The sequence below is a fragment of the Sylvia atricapilla genome, chromosome 4, assembly GCF_009819655.1.
Source record: "Sylvia atricapilla isolate bSylAtr1 chromosome 4, bSylAtr1.pri, whole genome shotgun sequence".
NCBI lineage: Eukaryota > Metazoa > Chordata > Aves > Passeriformes > Sylviidae > Sylvia > Sylvia atricapilla.
The window spans coordinates 26,814,567-26,837,651 of record NC_089143.1 but is presented as its reverse complement, the minus strand read 5'-3'; the positions used below and the strand labels follow the sequence as shown (position 1 = coordinate 26,837,651).

Genomic DNA, 23,085 nt, shown 5'->3' with positions numbered 1-23,085 from the left:
AACAAAAGAAATCAAACAGCAGCTCTGAGAAGGCACTGACATATCCTGTGCTTCTACAACTCTCCTGCTGATGAACTTTTTTTTTCAAGCAGTAGCAGACCAGCTAACCCAAAACTGCTTGCCAACAAACAGCCCAGAATATTTTCACAAGTGATCATTCCTGCTTTCGAGTCTTCCATCTTCCACTTTTGGGGTCTTAGCCTATAGAGCCTGCTATCAGTTTAATAATTATTCATACTTCTAAAGATATGGATGAATTATCCAGCTTCCTGTCATCACTTGTTTATTATTTTCAGCAAAGAGCTACGATCACAATGTTTGTATTCATTCATTTTCAAATTGTCAGCTTTCATCTTACATGCTCTCATCTGAGACCAGCAGAATTCCTCATCGGTAGGATTTAAAAAAAAAACCAAAAAACAAAAAACAAAAAAACCAAGAGAGAGAGAAAAAAAAAAAAAAAGAAAAAAGATTCCACAGCAGTTTGGTAGAAGAATAGCTGACAACCTTCTTGTCCTTGAGAAGTGACTGGAGGAGATGGGAGAGGAATATTCAAGAATTATTTTGCACACTTAAAGAGCTTCTCTAGATTCAGCTGAAGAACTCTATTTACTTCCCCTGAGCTGAACTGCTGAAGAACAGCTGAAGTATTTCCACTCCAGCAGCAACCACAATTTAGCTATGGAACAGGGATTTCCCTCTGCAGTTTGAAGCACTCTTTCACATGAAAAGCGCTCTGTGGAACACACTGTAAATGTAGAACTATTACACAACTATTATCTAGTGATGCTGGCATGAGGAAGCTAGAGGGAGGAAACAGGAAGGATATAAATACAAGTCTGCAATCTTTTCTATTTTACTCACATAAGGGAAAATCACCAGTGTCCAGAGCTCCAAAAGAAATACCTGAGCTACTGTGCTGGTGAACAAAATAAATAAAAAAGTGACACACATTAATTTTACACAGCATTTGAATAAACTGGAAATAAAAATTCACAGTCTCAGTCCCACAGAAACTTTTAGGTATCTGACTTCTAAAGAGCAAAATGCAATTCCATATCAACTTACTTTAGTAGGACTTTAGCCCTAGTGTTCATTTCTCTGTGCTGCTTTTTCACCTCCACCACTAAAATGTTTTGATATATGAGTCACAGCTAAGAACATTTCACAGGACACATTCAAAAGATTTGAGCAGACACTGTTCTGGCAGGTTTTTTAAAACAATGAAAAATGTTGTTAAAGATTGCAGGAACAACCAAGAGGTTGAACGGCTGCTGGGAAAAGTCAATAAACATCACCTTTGCTTGGAAATGAAGAGTTTCAGTGCAAGGGTGTCTCACCCACTTACTCTTTAGCCTGCTAACTTCACAAACAACATTCCATTCGGTTATGTATATTTTTGTTGAGATATTTTAGGGAAAAAGAATGCTTGTGGAAATAATAAAAAAAAAAGGTCCAAAATATCCTCAACCTTTTAAATGACTGGCACCTTTACAATTCATACGAAGTCATAAACATCAAAACAAAAAAACTCACTGATGTCCACTGCAGTAATTTTTCAGGAATGTAGCAACTAAAGCTGTGGTAACAACTGGAATACACCTAAGATGCAGTCTTTAAATGATGTTCCTAACATTAAATGCCTTCACATTGTTCTGGCTATGGAAAGTGCTAGAGAACTCTTTACAGTTATTTTAAAATTTAAGCCTGATGCTGTCAGGTTCAAAGTACTTCTGGGTGACATAAAGGAGCCTTCACATGTAAAATGGGAATTAACACTTTGTTCTTCTGCTTCTAAGGACCTCAGCAGAACAGAACTCGTGGAGGAGGACATGCAGAAGAAGAACATGGCCAGAGAGCCTGCAGAACCAACACTGCAAAGAGCACACAATGCTCGGTGTGTGAAGGCACATCATGATCTCAGCACAACAAAGTTGACTTTGCAAAAACATCTTCTACAGACGGCAAAATGTGGATACGCTGACACGAGAGATGTTTAAATAAGCATTTCGCAATAGAGATCCTTCTCCCAGGTCCCTTCCACGCTTGCTGCTATCTATGTGGTAGATCTCCTGTATATACAACACGAGACTTGAAACAAAGGTTCCCGTTGATTCCTATGAGCATCATCCTTGCAGCTCAACAGATCTCGGAGGCACTGAGCGTTAAGGTCATCGCTGAGTCCTTCACCTGCCTCACAACACCTGGTTAAAGCCCAAGACCACCCGTGCAGCCTTGGGAGACCTCCATCCTGCAGGCAGACGCAGTATCTCAAGGAACAGCTTTTACCAAACTCTGTCTTGCTTCGCCTCCACAGCCCTCCAGTACGTCTGTCCCTTTTTATATTTCAAGCTCATCTCCATCTTCGGGGGACCAAGCAGCCAGGGAACCATATTATACTGCCACCTCCATTCCCTCCCCTTTAACACGTCTCCTAACAACGCCACGTAGATCCAGATAATCATCTGGGATGAACACTTCGGGCAGTCCTCGGTGCTCCTAAGGGAGTACGCTCCACTCACACGCCCCAAGCCCTCTCCCCCAGCCCGGCTCCGTGCGAACCCACTCCCCCCTCACACCGCCCCGCGACCACAAGCACCTCACTTCTCTCCCGGCTCCTTTCCAGCTCTTTTTGTGTCCCCAGTGTGGCCCGGGAGCCTCCCCCGTCCCCTCAGGGCACGGAGACACCAGGGAAGAACAGCATATTCCAGGCACGTCCCTCTCCCTCCGCGGAGGGGGATGGGAAGAGCAGCAGCGGAGCGGCACCAGCCGAGACGTCAAGCAGAAGAAAAACGGGGACAGGCGGGAACTACGCGATAGGAATCGTTCCCGACCTCCATCCCCCAGCCCCGGGGCTCCCGAGGCGGGGAGAACACGGGGGAGAAGGGGCTCCCGCTCAGCGTTGCTCGGGCGGGACGCTGAGGGCGTTAACGCGCTCCCCCCGCGCCGGGGGCGGCCCGGCACCCACCTTGAGAGTGGGATACTCCTGCACCTTCAGAGTCATTGAGAGCTGAGCGGCTGATTCCTGCACCGCCATCTTGGATCAGGCACCGGCCTCCCCCCTCCCTCCTTTCCCTCCCGCCCTCCTTCCCAGCGCGTCCCGGCGGGAGCTACCTACGGCGCGCGCGGCATGCCGGGAAACGGCACGCGCCCCGCCCCGGCCCTCATGGACACGGGCCGAACCAACGCCACACGCTTCCCCCGCCACCCCGCGACGCCGCGGCTTGGTACGCTCCGCGGGGGCGGGGACGGAGAGAGAGCGACGGCGCGCCGGCCAATGAGCGGTTCCCCTCCTCACGTTCCCCGGCCGTGAGTGTTGGCACCGCCCCAGAGCTCTGGGAGCTGCGCCTGAATGCGCAGCGGTGTGGGAATGGGCGGGGCCATACGGATACGCGGACAAATCAAATGGGATTACGGCATTGGGATAGGCGGGATTTGAGGGGGTTATCGGCATTCAGCCATCCAGTAGTGGCAGAGACCGATTTCCTATCGCCCAATGAGAACGTGTTCTGGGGCTCAGTGGGCGGAGCCTAAAAGTAAATTTTGCTGGTGACTTCAAACGGCCGTTTTGACACCCCCGAGGTGTCCGGGAAGGGGAGGGGCGGGGCGAGGGGCGGGACGCGCTGTGATAAACAGCGCCGCTAGCCAATGCTGTAACCTCTCAGGTTGACGGGCGGGCTGCTGAACCAATGGGCGGCTCGTCTGGGGCGGGCGGGCGGGGCGGCTGGCGGCGTGTGGCTGTGTGTACATCGGGAGGGGCGTGGCCGCCCCCCGTGAGTTCCGCGGGGCGGAGGGAGCGAGTGGGAGCCAGTGAGGCGGAGACGGCGGGAAGAGGTTTAAATAGCGGAGACGGCAGCAGCCCCTTGCCTTCGGCTCTCCGGGCCGGCGCCGAATTTCCCCGGTGAGCGGAGGCGTGCGGCGGGCGCAGCTCCCGCCGCAGCCGGGCCGGTCCCGCCCGCACGGCGGGGGACGGGGTGGGGAGGGGGGAGTGGCTCCGTTCGGCCGCCGGGGTCTCTCGTGGTCCCTTCGTGGGTCCCGCTGCCCTCGCTGCCACGCCGGGGAGCGGAGCTGCGGCCCGCGGCGCCGCCGGGCGCTACAGGTGCGGAGTTGGGGCTGCTCTGTCCGGCGCCGGTGCGCGGGCTCCCGGCGGGATCCCCGGCGAGCTGTGGATCTCCATGGCTGCACTCAGAGGCTTTGCGTGACCCGCTGACCTCTGGCTGGTCTCTGTGAGGTGACAAGCACCGGTTTCAGCGAGCAGTAATTCCTCTGCCGGACCTACGCGAGTGTTTCCATTTAAAAACAAAGAAAGAAAAAAAAAGCGACGTGGTCCTGCAGAGTTCCTACTTTTGTGTGCGAGGGAATAAAACCACTCTTGGAGTGTCAATCCTAATATAAAAGCTGTTTTCTGGGCACTGCGTAGAGGGCAGTGTCTCGATGTTCGGCTCCTCGCTGTGACCTGAGCACCTCAGGGTGTGACACAGGGCACTGGGACAAACCTTCACCACGCCAAGTTTGCAGCAGAAGGGAAATGTGCCCATAGAAATGTACGTGCAGTAAATACAAACTTCATTCTGTCGCTGAAGTCGGTGTCAAAAGTTTAGTTTCTTGATGCACTGGCAGCAAATGTGCTTCAAGCAGTGTGCTGCTGGAGTTTGAGGCTTTAAGGAGACCCCCAAACCTGTATCTATCGACCACGATGGTTTTTTGCTCTCTGAACACTGTGGTTATGTTTTTACTGGTCTGCAGAAGATGGTGGGGAAATAAACATCAATAGTTACTTCCAGGAGAAGCGAACATACTTAACTTTCATGGTTTGAAAGAGCAAGTATGTTTCTTAGAATATTTGGTGCTATTATTTCTGATTTGCATAGACCTCATTGCACTGAAAGTATCTGTCCACCAGAAAGGGGATGGGGGTAAATAAAAGGGAATGTGGGAAGTCATGTAGATGAGTGTTAGATTTTGTTCAGCTCTTGACTCTGAGCTATTTACTTCTATTTACTCACAGTCGCTCTAGCATTCAGCCTTGTGCTGACCATAACCAGCAAAAGTATGCCTAAACGTTATTTACCAAGCCCACACCAGGTGCAAAACCTTTGTTTGAGGAGTGTACTAGTAAAAACTTCTGTGTTAGTTACACCTGGGATTAGCATTCATGTCTAGACACGATCTTGGGACCAGATCCTGCAAGAGAATTTTTATAAGGGGGATTTTGACTCCATTAAGGTTCTGTTCAGGGAATGGTTCACCCTGAGCTGCTTGGGTGGAGGATTGAAAACTTTGCTCAATTGTTGCTGTATTTACAAACACAATTATGTAGCATTGTAAAATATTCCTGTTCTTCCTGTCTGTCTTAAATATCCTGTAAGCTAATATTTAGAAGGAAATTTGCTCTTCAGTATTCCCAATGATTAATGGTACTGAGCAGCTTGAGCACACTGGCTCTGTGGTCCTTATAGGGACTGAAGAAATGTGACTCGCTATGTAATTGATCAAGTCATGTATGTATTTGTCTAAGATGCTTATTTACAACAGGTTTTGTTTATATGTAATCTCTTAATGGTCCTTTCTGATAGCTAATTTAATGTAACACAGTTACCCTGTGGATACAGGTTATGTGCTGAGACTGTAGCTGTCTTTAAACTGGAGAGTTATTGGTGAAGCTTTGTCAGACATTAGTAGCCAGACCTAAAGGGGTTGCTTAATGAAACAGATGGCCAAGCAACCATCATGTCAGAGAAAACAGCATGTATTCGTGTATTCTTAGTTTAACACAAGAGGGAGCATGTCTAATCTTTAACCTTTAAATATTGCAACTTCAGGGAGGAAGCTTGAAGTGTTGAGTGTCAACTAATTCATGTTCAAGGCTTCATGTGCAAATATTGATACAACCTATGTATATTTCTGGCGTGTTTTCAGCTTTAGGCTGCAGCTGTTGATTTATAGTGTAAATGTTGGTGTGATAAATGTGGGGATGAGAACTAACCTAATGATCTTTTGAAGTTGTTAAAATCTGTAGTTTCCTGCTAAATTAAACAAAATGACTATTGTTACTCCTTGGTATGGTTCTTAATATACAAAGGTTGTACTTTTCTCTGGTTATATTAGGTTAATATACATCTTCTGCTTAACCTATCATACCAATTTATAAAGCCAAGTCTTAATTGAATTAAATTTAGTTTAATTCCCTTTATACCTTTGCTTTTAGAGTTCTTATAAATCCTACCACTTTATTCTTCAATAGAAGTAGGAAGTTGGATCGACTAAGAAGTTTTATACTGTATCTTCTTTATTTTTTTCCTTGTCCCCTGGTGTCATAAAAGGAGGATGAAAAATCAGCTTCCATTTTGTTTTACTTGGTATTGTCCAGTTGAAACATAATGTGTTAATGTTTGTCCTCGTTCAGTGTCTTGTTAATGTGAATTAGCAATTAGTTTAACTTCAGCAGTGTGCACAGAATACTCCAAACGTTTAGGAGAACTTTACTCATTTGTTTCCAGTAGCCTTCCGCTTTGCTCCAGATTAATGATCAGAGAAAAACATCTGTCTACCATTAAACACTGCATACAAATTATCTATCTTTCAAGAACGTAAACCCTCTGTGTGTTATTTGGTGGAGCAGAGCAGAAACCTTAGTGCTCTGCTTTCAAATGCTGAAGAAAACTGCTGTGGATTGAGATTTTTATCACACTTGCTTCTCCTTCCCTTCAGTGGCCTTTATAACCCCAGTGCCAGGTGGCAGAGGTGGGTGTGTGTCACCATAATTTCTTGTGTTTGCAGACCAGACTGGCCCAAGAGAGGAATGTGAAGCCCTGTGCTGGTTCAGGTGGGAAGGAGCACAGGTTGCCTCACTGTTCAGTAGAGTTCTCTTCCTCAGAGCAGGTGGGCATGGTGGTATTGTCCATTAGAACGTATTCTCCATTATAATGGAGAAGCAGAATCCTTTACTCTTTTGGTGAGTTTTGGTGTTTGAGAAATATTTAAGCCTTCACCTTTAATCCATGTTAATTTTTTTCTGATTAATGGGAGAAATTTTGGTCTTTTTTAACTGCTGTGCACAGCATTGACAGAAGGTGTTAAATCAGCTTGTCTTCAAAACATGCCAGGCAGCTATTCTTGCAAGGCAGAAGTGTGAGATGACCTGTACTAATTGGATACTAACATGGAATCGTAGAATTTGGGTTGCAAGGGACCTTAAAAATCATCCAGTTCCAACCACTATCTATTGTATGGCTATTATATATTTGTCAAATAGTAGGACTTTTTAGAAGATAATGAGAATGAGACAGTTGAAGGGGGCAACTACTAGGGAAGTTGCTTTACTGAGTTATTCACAGCAACCAAGAATTTTTAATGGCTGGCCCCATTGTAATGGATGCAATTGATTTTAAATCCTACTGTATGCAACAGTACTGTGGAGTCAGAAATTCACAGAGACCAGAGGGATGTCTTTTGATGGAGAAGTTTTGATGGACTTGAGTCTTGTAAAGATTAGATGAAACTGCCTGTTGTCTTGGCTATTCCATATGAGTCAAGACTTAGGCTTTGGTTTTCTTGCCCAGCAGGCTTAGGCTGCTGCTCAGTCTTCACAATAAAGGTGTATATTTACTTTAAGAGAAAGTAGTAATATGACTGTATAGTTCATGGTTTGGAGTTTTTTCCTTCATTTTGTTATCATAACTTTAAACATAACTGAAAAGTGTCTTAGTGTAGCTGGCTTGTGTAAAAAGGCTGGGAAAGTTTTATTTCTGTATCTGAGAGGAAATTGCCAAGAGTAAAACCCCAACAAACAAAAGAAAAAAAAAAACCTGCGACTTAACCGGTGATTAACAACAGTAGCAGCGATTGCCCTGATGTGCCACAGTTTAGAGTGTTGTTGGAAAGTAGTAAATACAGATCAAACGCTTTGTTTCCTTATCTTAACAAGATTATAAGGACCCTTTCCTTATCCGAGGAAAAGGCAGATGCCCTCAGAAGTTTGGGTTACCAAGTTGCCATAATGAATTGGGGTTGAGACCTCAGTAGAGGCTGTGCTGGATAGTCTGTGGTACCATTTTCCCATCTCTGGTACCAGTCTGCTAACTTTCAGGCCATGTGTATGTAGAATTTACTTAGAAATTATCCCATGTTTATGCAACCCGGGTTTCGATGTTAAGGTATTTTTTATATTGCTTCTATTAAAAGAAAAGAGGGGGGGCATTCACAATGTAGGTCAAATTCTTGTGAAACCTCATTAAAAAAAAAAAAAAAAAGACTTGTATTTGCATAAAAAAGGCATGTGAGAGTGCCTGACAAAGTGCACAGACTCCTGTAACTTTCTGAACGGTCTAAATAGATGATTTAAAATGCAAAGGGAAGGGAGTTTACCTGCAATATTTTTGGCCATAAGCTTTTTTTTTTTTTTTTTTTTTTTTTTTTTTTTTTTTTTTTTTTTTTCCCCTTTCTGAGCTGCAGCCCCCTGAAAATGAGGAGTTTAGAAAGAAAGTGCTGACACAGCCTTGACTACAGAGCAGTGCCCTGCGTGCTGCTGCAATAATTGTCCAGGCAGTGTTTTCTGCTTCCCTGCCATTGTGCTTTACATTCCTTCAACCCATTCCATTTTTAACTTTCCGAAAGTTTGGTATTATTGCGAGCCCCCGGCGTGTGTTGCAGCCGCCGGAGGAGCGAGGTTGGCAGAGTAGCATGGACTTGTTAATCTCAGCCTGATCTTGTCAGCAACAGCCAGAGCAGGAGGGAGAGGGAGAGAACTCCGGCTGGGGCAGCGCTCCCAAGGTTCGTCTGGTGTTTTTATGCCTAAATCGCGTCTCGGCGGTGTGCGCGGTGTGTGCGGGGCGCGGGGCCGTGTGCGCGGTCGGCCGCGGTGTCGGTGTGCCGGGGGCTCGGGGCTCGCCGTGCGCGGAGACGGCCGCTCTGTGTGTGTGTGTGTGTGTTACGGCTGCCGAGACGCCGAAGGAGAAGAAACCCTGTTGGTTCTCCATGCAAATGACCGCTTTGGTTGTAACAAAAGCCTTGATGTTGGGCTCGGAAAAATGATCTGACAGTGTAACAACCCCAGGCCACTTTCGCCATGTTTTTGTTTATTCGTGTTTCATTCCGTTTTCCGTAGCTATCTCGCAGATGTTTCCAGTTTGACTGTTTGTTGTTGGTTTTGGTTTATTTTTTTTTCCTCTCTCTGTTTTTTTGTTGTTGTTGTTGGGGTTTTTTTGGTTGTTTTTTTTTTTTTTCACCGTCGAGCCTTTTTGGAGTTAGCAAGAAAACGTGTGAAAGAATGTTAACAAAACAGAGAGGTGTTGCAGATGTTTATACTTTAGTTCTTGCGTTGCGCCTGGTGATTCTGGCAGAGGGATTCAGTGCCTATGAAGGAACGTAAGAAGCATCTGTTTTACCTACCGAGCTTGTGGTTTCGAAATGTGCCCATTGCAACTTGCATATTTACATAAAGAGATGAAGTGAGCACGTTCCCGGTGCAGTGTGGCAGGTCGAGATTCTCATTTGTTTGCTACTGTTTTTGAAGGGGGGTCGGAAAGGGAGGGGGAATCCGAAAGAGCGAGGAAAGGAATATCTGTGACACAACATGTATGCTCCTCGATAAACTCCTGCCATCTCGCAGTGCCTTTAAATATTTGAATAGCTTCCCTTAAGTCGAATAAAATTGGTTACCATGAGAAACAAAAAAGTCTAATAGAATAGTTGAGCACACTAATGAAAATCTGAACGTAACATTGTTTCAGAATCATTCAAAGCCCTGGAATAGACAGAAAACCTTGTCAATAATGGTCATAGTAACACATTTAAACATTTTGCTGGAAAACAGCAGTACGCACAGTGCAGAAAGAGCAGAGGTGGATGGTATGTTGTCTTACAGTTGCATAAATTGAAATGTAATTGTCTACTAATGATATTAAAATCAGTCTGGTTGTAGAATTTTATGCTTGATGAATGTATCGAGGCATACACAAATAAAATCTGAAATCTTAAAGGACAATGGTTCAATGTCCGGAGCCAGTGGTTAAATCAGATGTGGTAACTATGGTGAGAGGTAAAGTTACTTAGCTTCCCACAGACCATGCATATGTGGATTTCTTTTTGTGTAATGGAGATTAAGGAGAAAAGGATTAGAAAATCCAAAGAGAAATTTTGAGTAGGAGACCTGTAGCCTTGCTCTGGGAATTAACACTGTGGAGGCTTTTAAAAGAGAGGCAGGGTGGAAGTAAACACTCTCTTGTAATATATATTGATGATAATTCTAGAAAGGAGTCTTTCTGGTTCGGAATATCAACAGCAGCTCATGCATAGAGGAGCACAATCAATCCTCTCCATGTTAAAATAATCCTCCTACTCCAACAAAACAAAAGCAGAAACCAGCATAGATTTTCACAGTACCAAGTGACAGCACCAAGTCAGGTAAAGTCTGCTATTCTGAATGAATGAATTTTAGGTTTTTGCAGAATGAAGCAATATTGATTTATTTGGATTGCTTTGCATTCCTATTTTTAAGATTGTGTATGACACGTGTTTAGGATTTTTTTAAACTTCAAAAATGGTGGTCATAGGAAGTAGGAAATAAAATCAGAGCTTAGTGTTCTAGCTGGTAAATATTGGGGGAGTCTGGACTGCAGCCAGAGAGACTTGGACCACGTTTCTGATTTTCCTTGAGAGGCTTCAGTGTTATCCTCAGCTTCTCAGGGAAGAACTTCAGATTATGCTGATCAGCTCCAAGGGGTATGGGAAGGATTGTCATGCTTGCACATAAAACACTAGTGTTCTGAGAGAGCCACCAGAGATGCTAATTAGTGATTAGCGATTTGAAAGCTTAGGAAACAGAAAGGGGAGAGATCAGGTTCAATTTCCAGCACAGGGGGATCATTTCCCTATAACAGTGAAAAGTACATTTACTATGAGAGTGCAGAGACATCTGAGGGACATGAGGTGTGTTCAGCTTTCTAGTAACAGATGCTAAAGTGTATTAGAGTTTTGGCAATGCACTGGACACACCTTTGATAAAGTACTGTAAAGTTTTAGGTTTCCCCTCCTCCCTGCCCCCACTGAGTTTGTAAAACACTTGTTTTATGAGAAGTTTGCAGGAGAACTGGTAGTTGAGCATAGCCTAGACATACAGTGTTACGAGTTTTAAGGGGTTTGTGGGTTTGCTAGGAAACACTTGGAGCTTCTTTGTCGGTCATAATCCCACAGTTTCCCTTATCAGCTGCTCTAAGATGGTGTTATCAGGTGCCTGTTCAGGAGACTGAGTTCACTATCACTGTGCAACACTGCAGGTTAAACCCCTGAATGGAATGTATGCTTCTGGACTTCAGACCAAATCATAAAAAATAGACCTAATGACAGTGAAATTCACACTTGTTACAAATTGTTTTCACAATGGGAACGATCAACACGTTTTACTGATTTTTTTTTTTTTAGATTGTCATTTCTTCAAGGGTACTAAAACTTCACTAATTGTATTCTGTGCTAATAAGGAGGAAGAGGAGGAAAAAGATTTGAGTTGCTGCTATCAGTGGACAATATTTTGCTTTTTTCTTCATGTTGGAGTTGGCATTTATGGAATGGTACATTGTTATTGCATTAATAATGGATTATTATTTCAGAGGAAAATTTTTATTTATGTAGAGATTGTTATTTTAGATTGAAGCAGAAAGCTTCCATATCTAGAGCAAAACTCAGATATAGCTATTGATGCGTAACAATTAATTTCCTTTTCAGTGTGCTTTGAAATTGTTTTATCATCCTCCTTTATTAGGATGTATAATATATAAGAACAACCTACCTGATATTTCAGGTACAGGATGCTGTATAACCTAATGGATAGCAATAGTGAAAATTGAAGAAATAGTGTTTTTCTTTCTTTGGTATTGGATTAGAGGAGGTCAATTCACCTTCCTTTTTCTGTTTTTCATCTACAAAACAGATGTAGTGGTAATTCCTTCGATATCTACTGATGAAATTTTGAGACAAGTAATATTTTGTGTTACAGAAGCACACATGATGGATACTGACATATTTGCATCAAAAGTCCTAAAACATTAAAAAGAATAAAATACTAGTGATTTGATAATAAAGTGGTTCCAGAAAAAAGATTAGTGCTGATTAGGCTTTTTCAGACACTAGTGACTCATGTGGGGGTTTTGTGGGGTAGCTGAGTACCAGCTAGCTGGTTAGTACCTTGAGAGTGAGTATTGATACATTCTACGTGTCTGGTTTAAATCTTGAATACAAAGTGGGCCTTTATTGAGTTGTTCAGGTGTTCTGTTGGGATCCAGGCAGAAGTGTAGTTTTAGCGACATCTTAGGGTGCTGGAATAAAACCCCAACCAACTCCATTTCCCCAGTGAGTCTATTTACACTAGTATTGGAGAACCTCTGGCCTTCCCAAGTAAATTTGTAGATTGCAAGACTGAGAAGTTCCGTGCAAATGGGTGTTTGTGCTCACCCTCAAAGAGCTGAGTAATTCCACTGAAGCCCCTGGGTCTGCTGAAGTGAATAAGGATTTGCAGCACTAAACGTTGCAGTATTTGCCTTGTTCCTTTTGAGAACTCTCATGGAAATTCTCCAGCGGGATGTGAAGTCTGAAGTGATCTCAGGTATTGGAGAGATGATTCTGGCTCATATCTGCACATTGTATGAGGTTGTGTAAATTGGTTTCAGGTGCAATATAGAGTATATGGGGGTAATTTAATGCTGAAAATTGTGAGACTATATCAAAGAATTCAAGTAGACTGTCAGCCTGTACAGGTTATTCATCACAGGTCACAATAAGGTTTATCATTTGTGACTTGCCAAATCTGATCAGTTCAATCAATTGCCAGAGAAGAGCATTTACATATAAAATTTGATGACAAAATTTAGGAAATCATGGTTTCAAGTACAAATTGCACCTTAAGTTTCCTTCATGTGTGACTCTGCTTTAGTTACCTACTTGTATCTTAATCTTTGTAGACAGCAGAGTCAGTATTTTGTTACTGCAAATGATCACTTGCTGTGGTTTGGTTTGGGGTTCTGGGTTTTTTTTGATATAACTGAAATAGCCTGTAGCACTTTTAAAAATATACTTTTATTTTTCTGTTTAAAAGGTAAGGTTTTATTCTAAAAAACCCACCAAATTTTCCAACAGTATTCCATTTGAAAGGAATATTTTTCTTCATCTGGAGAACAAGACAATATAGGTTAGTTCGTAAAATTTGTTTATACAATGGTATTTTCTGAGTACACAGTGCCTGGAATATGTCTTAGCACATAAAAAATAGAATAAATAAAAGCTTTTGTATCCAAACAGCTTCTGTTTATATTTGTCAGTAAGAAGTGTGTGTGTGTGGAGAAGGATTCTTGTAGCTTTGAGAAACTGAGTGTATGCTTTGTCTTGTAAATTATGTCATTCGTTATCTTGGTAAATCTTAGAGCAGCCACTACATGACAGTTTCCCTTTAGAACAGTAAAGATCAGGTGGTGTTTCTGTGGAAATCATTCTAACTTATGCTGTGTTCTTGCGGTATTTCTCTACTTTTCTTAGATATCTGTGGTTGGGTTTTGTAGAGGAAAGTTAACCAGGGATAACGTTGTGATCTGGTAATGCCTGTGTGAACTGGAATATATTCCCAGTGTTTTGCAAGGAAATAATGATTGTTTGAAAGCTTTTGCGTGCCTTTTTTTTTTTTTTTTTTTTTTTTTTTTTTTAGGTCTTTCATAAATTTCCTGCTTTGCTTTGCTGATATGCCTCCAGAAAGAGTATGGTGTGACATGTTCTCATATCTTCTTTTAAACTGTAAAATGTATGTGTATCTTTTCTGGTGCTTTGTTTATGCTGCGCTATGACAGACAAGATAAAAAAAAATGCTATACTTAAAGAATATATTATTCTAAGTATTTTAAAATAAGAACTTCTGAGATCCTCTCTTCTTTCATCCTTCACCTCTGTAGTGAGGGAGTGGTATCAGAGAGTGATAGTCATTCTGACTTTTTCATTTAAGTTATGTGGATTTCATGTAATGCAGTTACTATATCATTCCTCAGGCCCTCTAGTACAAATAGATAAAAAAAAAAAGTCCATTACATTGTTCAATGTGAGTTGAGAGGTGACCAGTGCAGTTCAGACTGTGAGAAACAGGCAAAGAGATATGTTATGTTTAAATTGTTGTGCACAGGTTGATGTGTTTCCTCAAATGTTGGCATAGAAATGACAGAAAAGATCCTGTTTACTTTTAAGCTCAAAGTATCTGGGAAGGATTCTCTAGAGAAACAATTGCCATTTCCCATTTTACTCTATGACTGTGGGATGGGAAATGGATTTTGCAGATTTTTACCTCCTGGGAAGTCAGCTTGAGGAAGGTAAAGATTGTGGGTGGTAGAGTCAATGGGCCATAAAAGTTAAGCAGATAAATAATCTGTTGGGGATAGAGTGTATTACTTTCAGCTCTATGTTGTTAGGCTGGTGAAGATGTGAAAAACAATGTATGTTCATCCCTGTTGGAGGAATTAAAAATGTAACTTTTCTGATCCTTACAAGACTAGATCAAAATCAATCAACACACTTGAATTCTGGCTGTGCCAAGGTTTCCGCACCTTAGTGATACTTAATGTGAATAAGACTTAATTAAATTTATGTCACAATGCTTTTAATTTGAGCATCTCTGCCCACCTAACTAAGGGAGAACTTTACCTGTGGAAATGTTAAAAGCTTGTACAGAAAGGATTACCTGTTCCTGCTGTGACTGGGGGCAGCAGTATAAACCTAGAGAGCACAAGAAGATAACAGTAGAGCACACAAGTTGAAGAAATAGTTTCAAGTTTCTACTTAGAATTGCACACTGAAGTTAGTAGATGCATAGGTAAGTGTGGCAGATATTTCCAGAAGTATTTAATGTCATTCTAAGTTCTGTATGCTTGCCTTTGATTTTGTTCTGTGTTTGACTACATCTTTACCTCTGTTCTCTGTTGTTTGTTTCAGTGTTTGTAGCTGATTGATAGTGTTTTGTCTTGCAGTAATGCATCCTAAATGCCTATACATAATTTTCTTTCTCTGATTTAGAGCCCATTGGCAGTTTCTCTGCCTGCTAGTCACAGCTTTCTCGGAAATGTCAGTAAGATTTTGTGTTCCTTCAGATGTGTTTTTAGATGGAGCAATGTCAGAATTCGGTAAGGAAAAGCACAGCAGTCTGGTCTTGAGTAGGTTTATGGATTGTAGTTGTTCAGATCCCTCTTGGGAGAGAGGGACAGTCTATTAACAAGCCTGAAGATGTAAGTGGGTGTTTTCTGTGGAGGTCTACAGGATAAAATGCTAAACTGACCCTTCTCCTAACATAAGGGCAGCATGTTCTAATGAGAATTATGAGTACTGTCTGGGAAGTTCCTCAGCATGTTTATGATTGCTTCTGCCTCAATAAACAACTCTTCGCCAGCTCTTTTCTGTCCCGGTGCTTTGATTCTGTGGGCAATTTCCATCTGCATAATATTGATGAGTCAGAGTATTGTCAGCTGGAGTACCTCAAATTATATCAAAGGACATAGAGTACAAAATATTTTCTAGTGTTTTGAGAAGAGATGGTGACATTCTGAGAATTGGAAGGTAAGGCTAAAATGTGCAGGGCACCATGCTATGCATTTCTGATGAATGTTTTGGGAGCAATATCCTCAGCTGGACTGGAGTAATTTTTGGGAAGCCACTTCTCTGCTTGACAGCCATTTCCATAATGCTATTTACAGGGAATTCTGACAATGTCATTATTGGAAATCAATGTTTTAGAAGAAGTGATTTGCACCTGGAACAGTAACTTTTTTAATACCTGGTGTCAATTTTCCAACTCTTCCCTAAAGTTAGAGTACCTCTCCTTCATGGTACATTCAATAGCTTTGTGTTATAAAAAGTGAGGGCTTTTGTGTAGAGTCTCAACTGTTAATTTCAGATTGGGATGATTTCTATCCTCAAAGGTGTTGTCTTAATTTCATAACTTGGCTTTAAATTGTAATTACTAAAACATGTGACCATTTGCCATCCAGTAGTTGCACTTTGAGGGTCTTTGTGGCTCTCTTCCAGCTCAGGATATTGAATGTTTCTATGATCTTTTTCACTAAGGTTGACAATGGGCTTTTTTTAGGGGTGCAGGCAGTAATTTCTAAGAGTATGCTCACTGTAGTTTCAGTCTTCTTTCCTAAATTTGTAATTGCTATAAAATTTGTCATAGTTTGCAATGACCAAATTTGAATAGTTCTGGAAGAAGTTATTTTGTGTGTGTTGCAGTCCAGGAAACCAGTGTATACCTGAAGTTGCTGTGAGGGCTTTTATGAGCCCATGGTTATTTATTGTAACTACAGAAAGTCTTTTATGTTAGTAGGCTGTTACCTAATGCTAATTAAAAATGACAGTCGCTATTGTTGCAAATAGTAACCATTGACTATGCAGTAAAAACATCTGAAGAAGCCTATTAACGGCAAAATGGCTAAAAATATGCAGTGTGGGCATTAATTTGCCTCATCATCCGGAGAAGTTTGCCTACAGTAAGGAACCTATCCAGTGTTTTTCTCTTAAATTAGGGCTTTTTTTGTTATTATCAGTCTTTGTCTGAGTTTTAGAGCCTTGAAATGAAAGGTGTGATGTAAACACTAGGTATTAAAAGGATCAGATAACTTTAATATGATTTTAAAGATGTATTTGTAGAGTTTTAGCTTTGACTTGCTGCACTTTGATAGCAAAAATGTTACATATTTCATCAGCTTGGGACTGCAGTAAAATTTTAATTTAGAAATAGTGTTATGCCTAGCTACTTATTAAAATAATCCTGTGTATTGGTTTCAGTGCCATGAAAGTTTTACACAGTATGCCATGTGATTCAGTATTTTTTCAAATTTGTGTTCACACTGATGTCAAGACTGACAGTAAAAATGGGGCTCATAAAAAGCAGGATAAGGCAGTAGATTGTAATTCAGCATTACATTTTTTTAGTTGTTCAGCATTGATACATACCTCTGGATAGGACAGTTAACTCAAGATTAAATTAAAACTAAAATCAGTTCAAATTTTAAACGAAATAAAATACTGGCACATTAGCTATCACTGTGCAGTAACAAAGAAATTGTCTTTTATTATGTGTGTGCTGATTCTCTAAGGAAGAATATTGTTCTTTCATAAAACCATTATGAGTAATGGAACTGGTGTCTGTACAAAATGAGTCTATATGGGGTTTTAACAAAACAGTGATGTATCAAAGAAGGTGGTTTCCAGCAGTATTTTCTTGTCAAATGCAGTGCATCTCTTAAGCTTTATGGGTGCAGCTTGTCAGCAGAATAAACAAACATCCTGTCACTGTTTAGTTATGCTACCAAAATAAATAACATGACATTCAACCCAAAGTATTTTGCATTGTCCAAGACAAACATCCACGGCAATTGGCAGTCGCATGTCCCAAAGCACACCCTGTGATGGAGGTTTCCCTCTTCAACACTGACTCTCAGGTAATTGGGGAGGTTCTGCTCCACAAACATCAGGGGGAATTCCTGCTGCAGTTTTTGTGTGGGAATAGAATTTGTCATGTTGCCAATTGCAAAACCCAGATCCAACAAGGATCTGAAATTTGAATTGACAGGTCAAAAGCTTCCATTGTTTGAATTTTCAGAGATCCTGGTACAAACCAACAAAAAAAGGTCTTAAAAGTTTTCTGTTTTCAGAAATATGTGGTAGAACTCTGTAGGAGATTAGTCTACCCAGCCTGGTTACAATGCCTTACTAAACCAAGTTATAGACCAGTTTTCTGTTGGACACTGTGTCAGTATAGGGGGGAAAGGGGATATTCTGAGGAGTCTGTCAGAGCAGGAAACACAAGACGGATGCACACAAACAGTAGTTAAAGAACTGTGAGAGTCAACAGAAAGTTCTCTGCAAGCCTGACCTGTGGTGCTGATGAATGGTGGTGACACTTGAACAAACAGTAGAATTGCAGTGATGTGCTGAGCTGGTTGTAGTGAAAGGCTTCTGTGGGCTCTGAGGCACTAAGAGGTTGTAAGGCAACAATAGATGGTGGACTCAAAAATATCTACCATTCTTTTTGTGCTACTGATGAGAAAGAAGGCTCAGACTAATCAATGTCTCTGTATCCTGCTCAAAGTGATGATCTATGATGATCACTCCCCTGATGATCTATATATGATATGTCCCCTTTTCTTGAAAAAATATCTGGGATCTTTTCTCCAACAGCACTTAGTGCTTAAACTGTAAAATTTACAGTCTTCATCTCCTTTCCATGTGGTGTGGGGATGGATTGTTTGCCAAGACCTAATACCTATTCAAGCAGAGCAGAAAATTCACTGAGCCTGGAAATAAAATCATGCATTCAAATGGCAAGAGTTGATGCAACCCACATCCTCTCCAGTGAGAAACCTTCCCTATTCATTCTTTGCATTGCTTTTCCATAATTAATGATGGTTTTTTGATACTTTGTAAATCTCTTACCTCGGAGGAAATGACAGTCACTTAGATTACAGTGCAAGAAGGAGTGAAATTGCCATCTTATTTTTGTGGCTGCTGTTTGTCAAAGTAGGTATGGTTCCATTTTACTATTCTCTTTGACTGGTGATTTGCTATTGCGAGATTTGAAATAAGCTACGAATCATTTGTATTTGCTTGTTTTTTGCTTTCCAGACTCAAGGTATCTTATGTCACAGGGTACTGTTTTTCTGAACACAGAAAGACTTCCTGATGTAGGCTGTTTGGAGATGCATTTATTGTAAGATCAATAATTGCATAAAGCATTTTAGACACGGACGTGTAATATGAGATGTTACAACAACAGCGTCACAATTAGGTGTTTAAAAAAATTGGTGTTGAGCCAAACTTTTTTTTAAATATTCTTCTTTTGGGATTGGGGTGGATTTGTGGGGTCACATGATAGGAAGAAGACCTTACATAAGTATCTTTGTTAATTATAATATACTTCATATGTGAAAGCACAAAAAGCAAAAGAGGGGTGCCATCAGTTTTCAGTTCTCTGTGTTTAAAAGTGTGGCACCTTCATTGTGGGCTTGTGCATCCTTGAGATTCAGGTTAAGAATTATGCTGTGATATTCAAATTATTAAGCAACTTTCTTCTTCGAGTGTTTGAATGAGCACAGGGGAAAGAAAATTTGTTCCCTCCTCTACCTAGTTTTGGGGGATAAGGGTCACATTTGATTTTATAACATTTAAACAGCTGTTACATTTAGTTTTAAGTCCAGATAATTTTTAGGAAGATGGTTGGTTGTGAGCATGCACAGAGGCAGAGGTACACTTCTATGGAGGAAGTGTGCCCTTTTGGTGAGGAATTGATACTGGAAATGCTTAGATTCTTCTTTGGTCACTAAAAAAAAAAAAAAAAAAAAAATCAGATGAACCCTCAGGTGTTGCAGAAATTTGTGTTAAAAAAAGACTCTGATATCTCAGGGCTTGTATCTCCTGGGTGAAGTGGTTGCTGCTTTTATGAGTTATAGATCTCCATACTTCAAGACAGCAGAAAGAAAATGTGTGATTTAAAGATGACATAGAAATATTTATTGCTCTAGATTCAATTTGTCATATAAAACTATTGTTGTATCTGATGCTGATCAAGTCATAGGTTAAGGTGATAGTCACATTTATCCGGTGTTTGTAGCTTTCTGATAGTTTAATGTGGCTTTAATGGATTTGGATTATGGTCGATGAGCTACAAAGATGACGTAGATCTGAAAGGTAAGGCAATGACCAGCACCTCTGTCTTGTGTCTTAGTCAGGTTTACAGCACAGCAAAACCCTGCCAAGCAATATAAAACCTTGTTAACATCTGTTGGGTATTAAAACAAATCACTGGTACTGTAATGCCTTGTTCCTCTTAAAGCTGAACATTGTTTCTGCCTTCCACTTCCATTGGAATCACTGGGGATAATCTTGGTGATAGAAAAACGTTGTGTAAGTCATGGTATGGCCAAGTGGTTACCAGGACAAAATGAAAATAATGCCTTTAGGATTCCTTTGTATTCCTTTCTGGTTTGTGTACTAGATTTTTTGTTCCCTACATCTGGTTCTTTGTGTATGTTGGGTTCTGAAATTATCTGTTAGTGTCCGAAAATATAAGGCTGAATATTGGTGAGAAATCAACAAAGGTCTTAAGACAAGTTGTTTTTAATAAAAGTCTGTCTGACATAAAGTCCTTTTCTGAGCTATAACAGGCAATAATGCTATTTAGAGATTGGATTTTCAATGTTGAAGACCTAAAGTTTGAAAATAATCTAAAAAAAATTAAATTTCACTTTTCCTCTGAAGAAGCTTTGTGACTTTTTCTATTTCTCTGTGATGGATTGCTGGAAGAATTATCTTGGAAAAACAACAGCTGCTTTCAGCTTTTATTTGGGTCAGATGTTTTTGTAATATAGCATGTTTAATATTGAGACAGAAATGAATCTGTAATTATAGAAATGCCTTTCTGTGAAGTGACATAAACTGATACAGCCAGTGAGGGGGATGTGTGAGTTGCACATCAGTTATGTATTATGATCCTGGAGCAATAGAGGTGATGACAAAACTGTTCATAGGTATTTGTTTTCCATCAATATGAGCACTGTAGGAAAAGGGAAGGCAAGCAATCCAGTAAGAAGATACATGCCAGTGTATACCTGTATGAGAAAAAGCATCTGGTTTGTCAGTTTGCTCATGATTTTATCAGTGAAAGTTACTGATAAAATTGTGGTGTATTACTTCACCTGTAGTGATACTGAGGTTGGTTAAAATGTTGAGAGCAAAGAAACCCTTTAATTTCTCACATTCAGCCTTTTAAAATGTTTGTTTAATGTGAGGCTGTTCTAGAATTCTTTGAAGATTTTTTTTTAGTTTGTCTCACAGTACTTCATTTTATGCCAGATTTCATTGAAAGATAGGAAATTCTACTAAATTACATTAATTTTAAAATTGTAATAAATTGTCAAGTAGACTTAAGTCTTGGAAAACCCAACTTGGAATTAGGAATAAAAGAACTAATTAAAGTTTAATCTGAAGAGAAGGTTACTAAAGGTTGATGTAACAGCTTTCAGGTGTGCAAGAAGTATTTGTAGAGACATGGTGAGAGAGTAGAAAAAATACTGAACTTGGATCAAAGCAAGAGAGAGTCAGGCAGGTTGACATTTATTACTGTCCAATGAGCAGATTTTTTTTTTTTTTTTTTTTTTTTAAAAGCATAATGGTATAGAAACTCTGGGGTCCTCTGTCTGGAAATTCTACACAGCCTCTGTTACCTGAGATGTTAATCTCCTGTTTAGACAACTCTGCGTGGATTGAGGGAAGATGATCTGGGCTTGGGAAAGGAGCAGGCCAGATGACCTCTTGAGCTCTCTCTTCCAGTTACTTTTTCTGTGAACCTAAGAATAGAACAATACAACTATGAGAAGTTTCAGTACCTCTCACTTTTTTTTTTTTTTTTTAATTGTGCTTTTTAATGAAGGGATATAATTCTCTCAGTATGTTTTATTTCTTTTGATGGCATATGCATTCTGGGGTAGTCAACTGTTGGCAATGACTACCATATTTAACCAATTTCCAGTGTGAAGATAGGAGTGCTATGAGCTATCAGTTAAAGATTCAATCTGTCCATTTAATTAAAGTGTTCTTTAATACTTCCTAGTGTGTGCAAGGACACACGCAGGCAGTTGTTTGGGACCAGTCAACGAGTTGGTGTGATCTGTGTTTTAGTTTTCATCCCTTCTCAAAAAATCCCTCTTCAGAGCATGCCAGCTTTCCCTGTTTTAGTTTGGGTTTAAAGGTATGAGATGCAGCTCTGGAACGTTTTCATCCTGTGGTTTTATTTTATTTTTTTTTTTAATCTGATGTGGCCTGGTATTTTATGAACACTCTCAGTGTGTTTGTGTAAATGCTTATTCAGCTCTTACGGGTTTATTCATGACTATATTGCTGAAGCATTTGGGAGTTGATTATGGCCCATACTTCCACATGCATTGTTTTCTCAGAAAGTAGAGTTTTTATAGAATTTTCTTCTTGATCTCCAGAGCTATTTGGCTTACTGTGGTGTTATTGTGCAATTGCTGCTTGGGCAGTGAAAGCTCAGCATTTGCAGACCTTCTCCTTCCGCCCAGGCACTGATTTAGATGCTGAATTTCCAGGACGGGTGGGTGGGAATAGGGCTGCATGGTTCAGGCTCCACTATCATTGTTTGTACCCCTTCATGGAGTGCACTTCTGGGGCACTTCTCCCCCTTCTCCCATCCCTCCAAAGATGAGAGATTTAATGAGAAAACCTTAATGTCTTCCCAGCATAAGCTTAGTCACATCAAATGAGTGAACCTAATGAGCCTCTCGAGGAGAATGGTGTATTTACTGTTCCACCTGAAACCTGTGCCCAGAAATTTGATGATTAGATTTATGTGTTTGTCCTTAAGGGCAATTCTGTCTACAATTTTAGGACTGATGGAATTTTTTTTTTTTTTTTGTTATCTCATATGTCTGCCCAGACAATTCAAAGTTATGCTTGAGAAACAGTATCTTTTCTTTTATTCTCATAGTCGGAGCGTTTAGTGAGATTTAATTAATCTGGATCTTGAGAGTTCCACCTGGAGAAATAGTGTGATGAAATTGGTCAAATGAATTTTTAATTAGAGCACACACCCACTAATGACTGTATTTTTTTATTTAAGGTTTTATCTACTGCAAATTTGTACTCAAAGGACCTTAATTTTTTTTTCTTTTACAGCTGATTTGTTTTAGTAGTGTCTGCATGGAACTGCATTCCCTTGCTATTTTAAAGAAAAAGAAAAATCAAACTTCTGATGTGGTAATACTTAAATGTTTTTAGACTGTGCAATTTGAACTGTTCATTAATCCAAAGGTTTAAGATGACTATTTCCCAGACTGTTTTCAATGGCTGATTGACAGATAAATTCTTGAGCTTTACCATAAGACTGGAATTTTTTTTTATACTTTCAAACCTGGTTCATTTTGTCTGCCTCTTTCTCGGCATCAAGTTCTTGAAACTTCTTGAAACTTCCTTTTGGATGATTTAAGAGCTGTCTGCTTTGTGCTGCTGAACCAACCCATGGAAACATGGCAATGCTTCATGTGGTTCTGAAAT

General features: G+C 40.6%; 2 protein-coding genes across 7 annotated transcripts in view; one reads left to right on the top strand and one right to left on the bottom strand.

Moving 5' to 3' along the window:
* The window catches only part of MAEA (macrophage erythroblast attacher, E3 ubiquitin ligase), a 48,829-nt gene extending 45,562 nt beyond the window's left edge, over positions 1-3,267 (bottom strand). The window contains exon 1 of one of the 4 annotated variants that reach the window (XM_066317349.1): positions 3,119-3,267. Coding sequence is in view for 1 of the 4 variants with exons in the window: in XM_066317345.1 (XP_066173442.1) it covers positions 2,969-3,037 (69 nt within the window). In the remaining 3 variants the exon portion in view is untranslated. The other 3 variants (XM_066317347.1, XM_066317345.1, XM_066317348.1) reach the window with 3 other exon arrangements.
* Positions 3,268-3,755: 488 nt separating this feature from the next.
* CTBP1 (C-terminal binding protein 1) overlaps positions 3,756-23,085 on the top strand; it is a 234,961-nt gene continuing 215,631 nt past the window's right edge. For 2 of the 3 annotated variants that reach the window (XM_066317337.1, XM_066317335.1), the window contains exon 1: positions 3,756-3,901. The gene's annotated coding sequence lies outside the window, so the exon portion shown is untranslated. Of the gene's footprint in view, positions 3,902-8,722; positions 8,773-23,085 lie in introns of those variants that run through there. The other variant, XM_066317336.1, reaches the window with a different exon arrangement.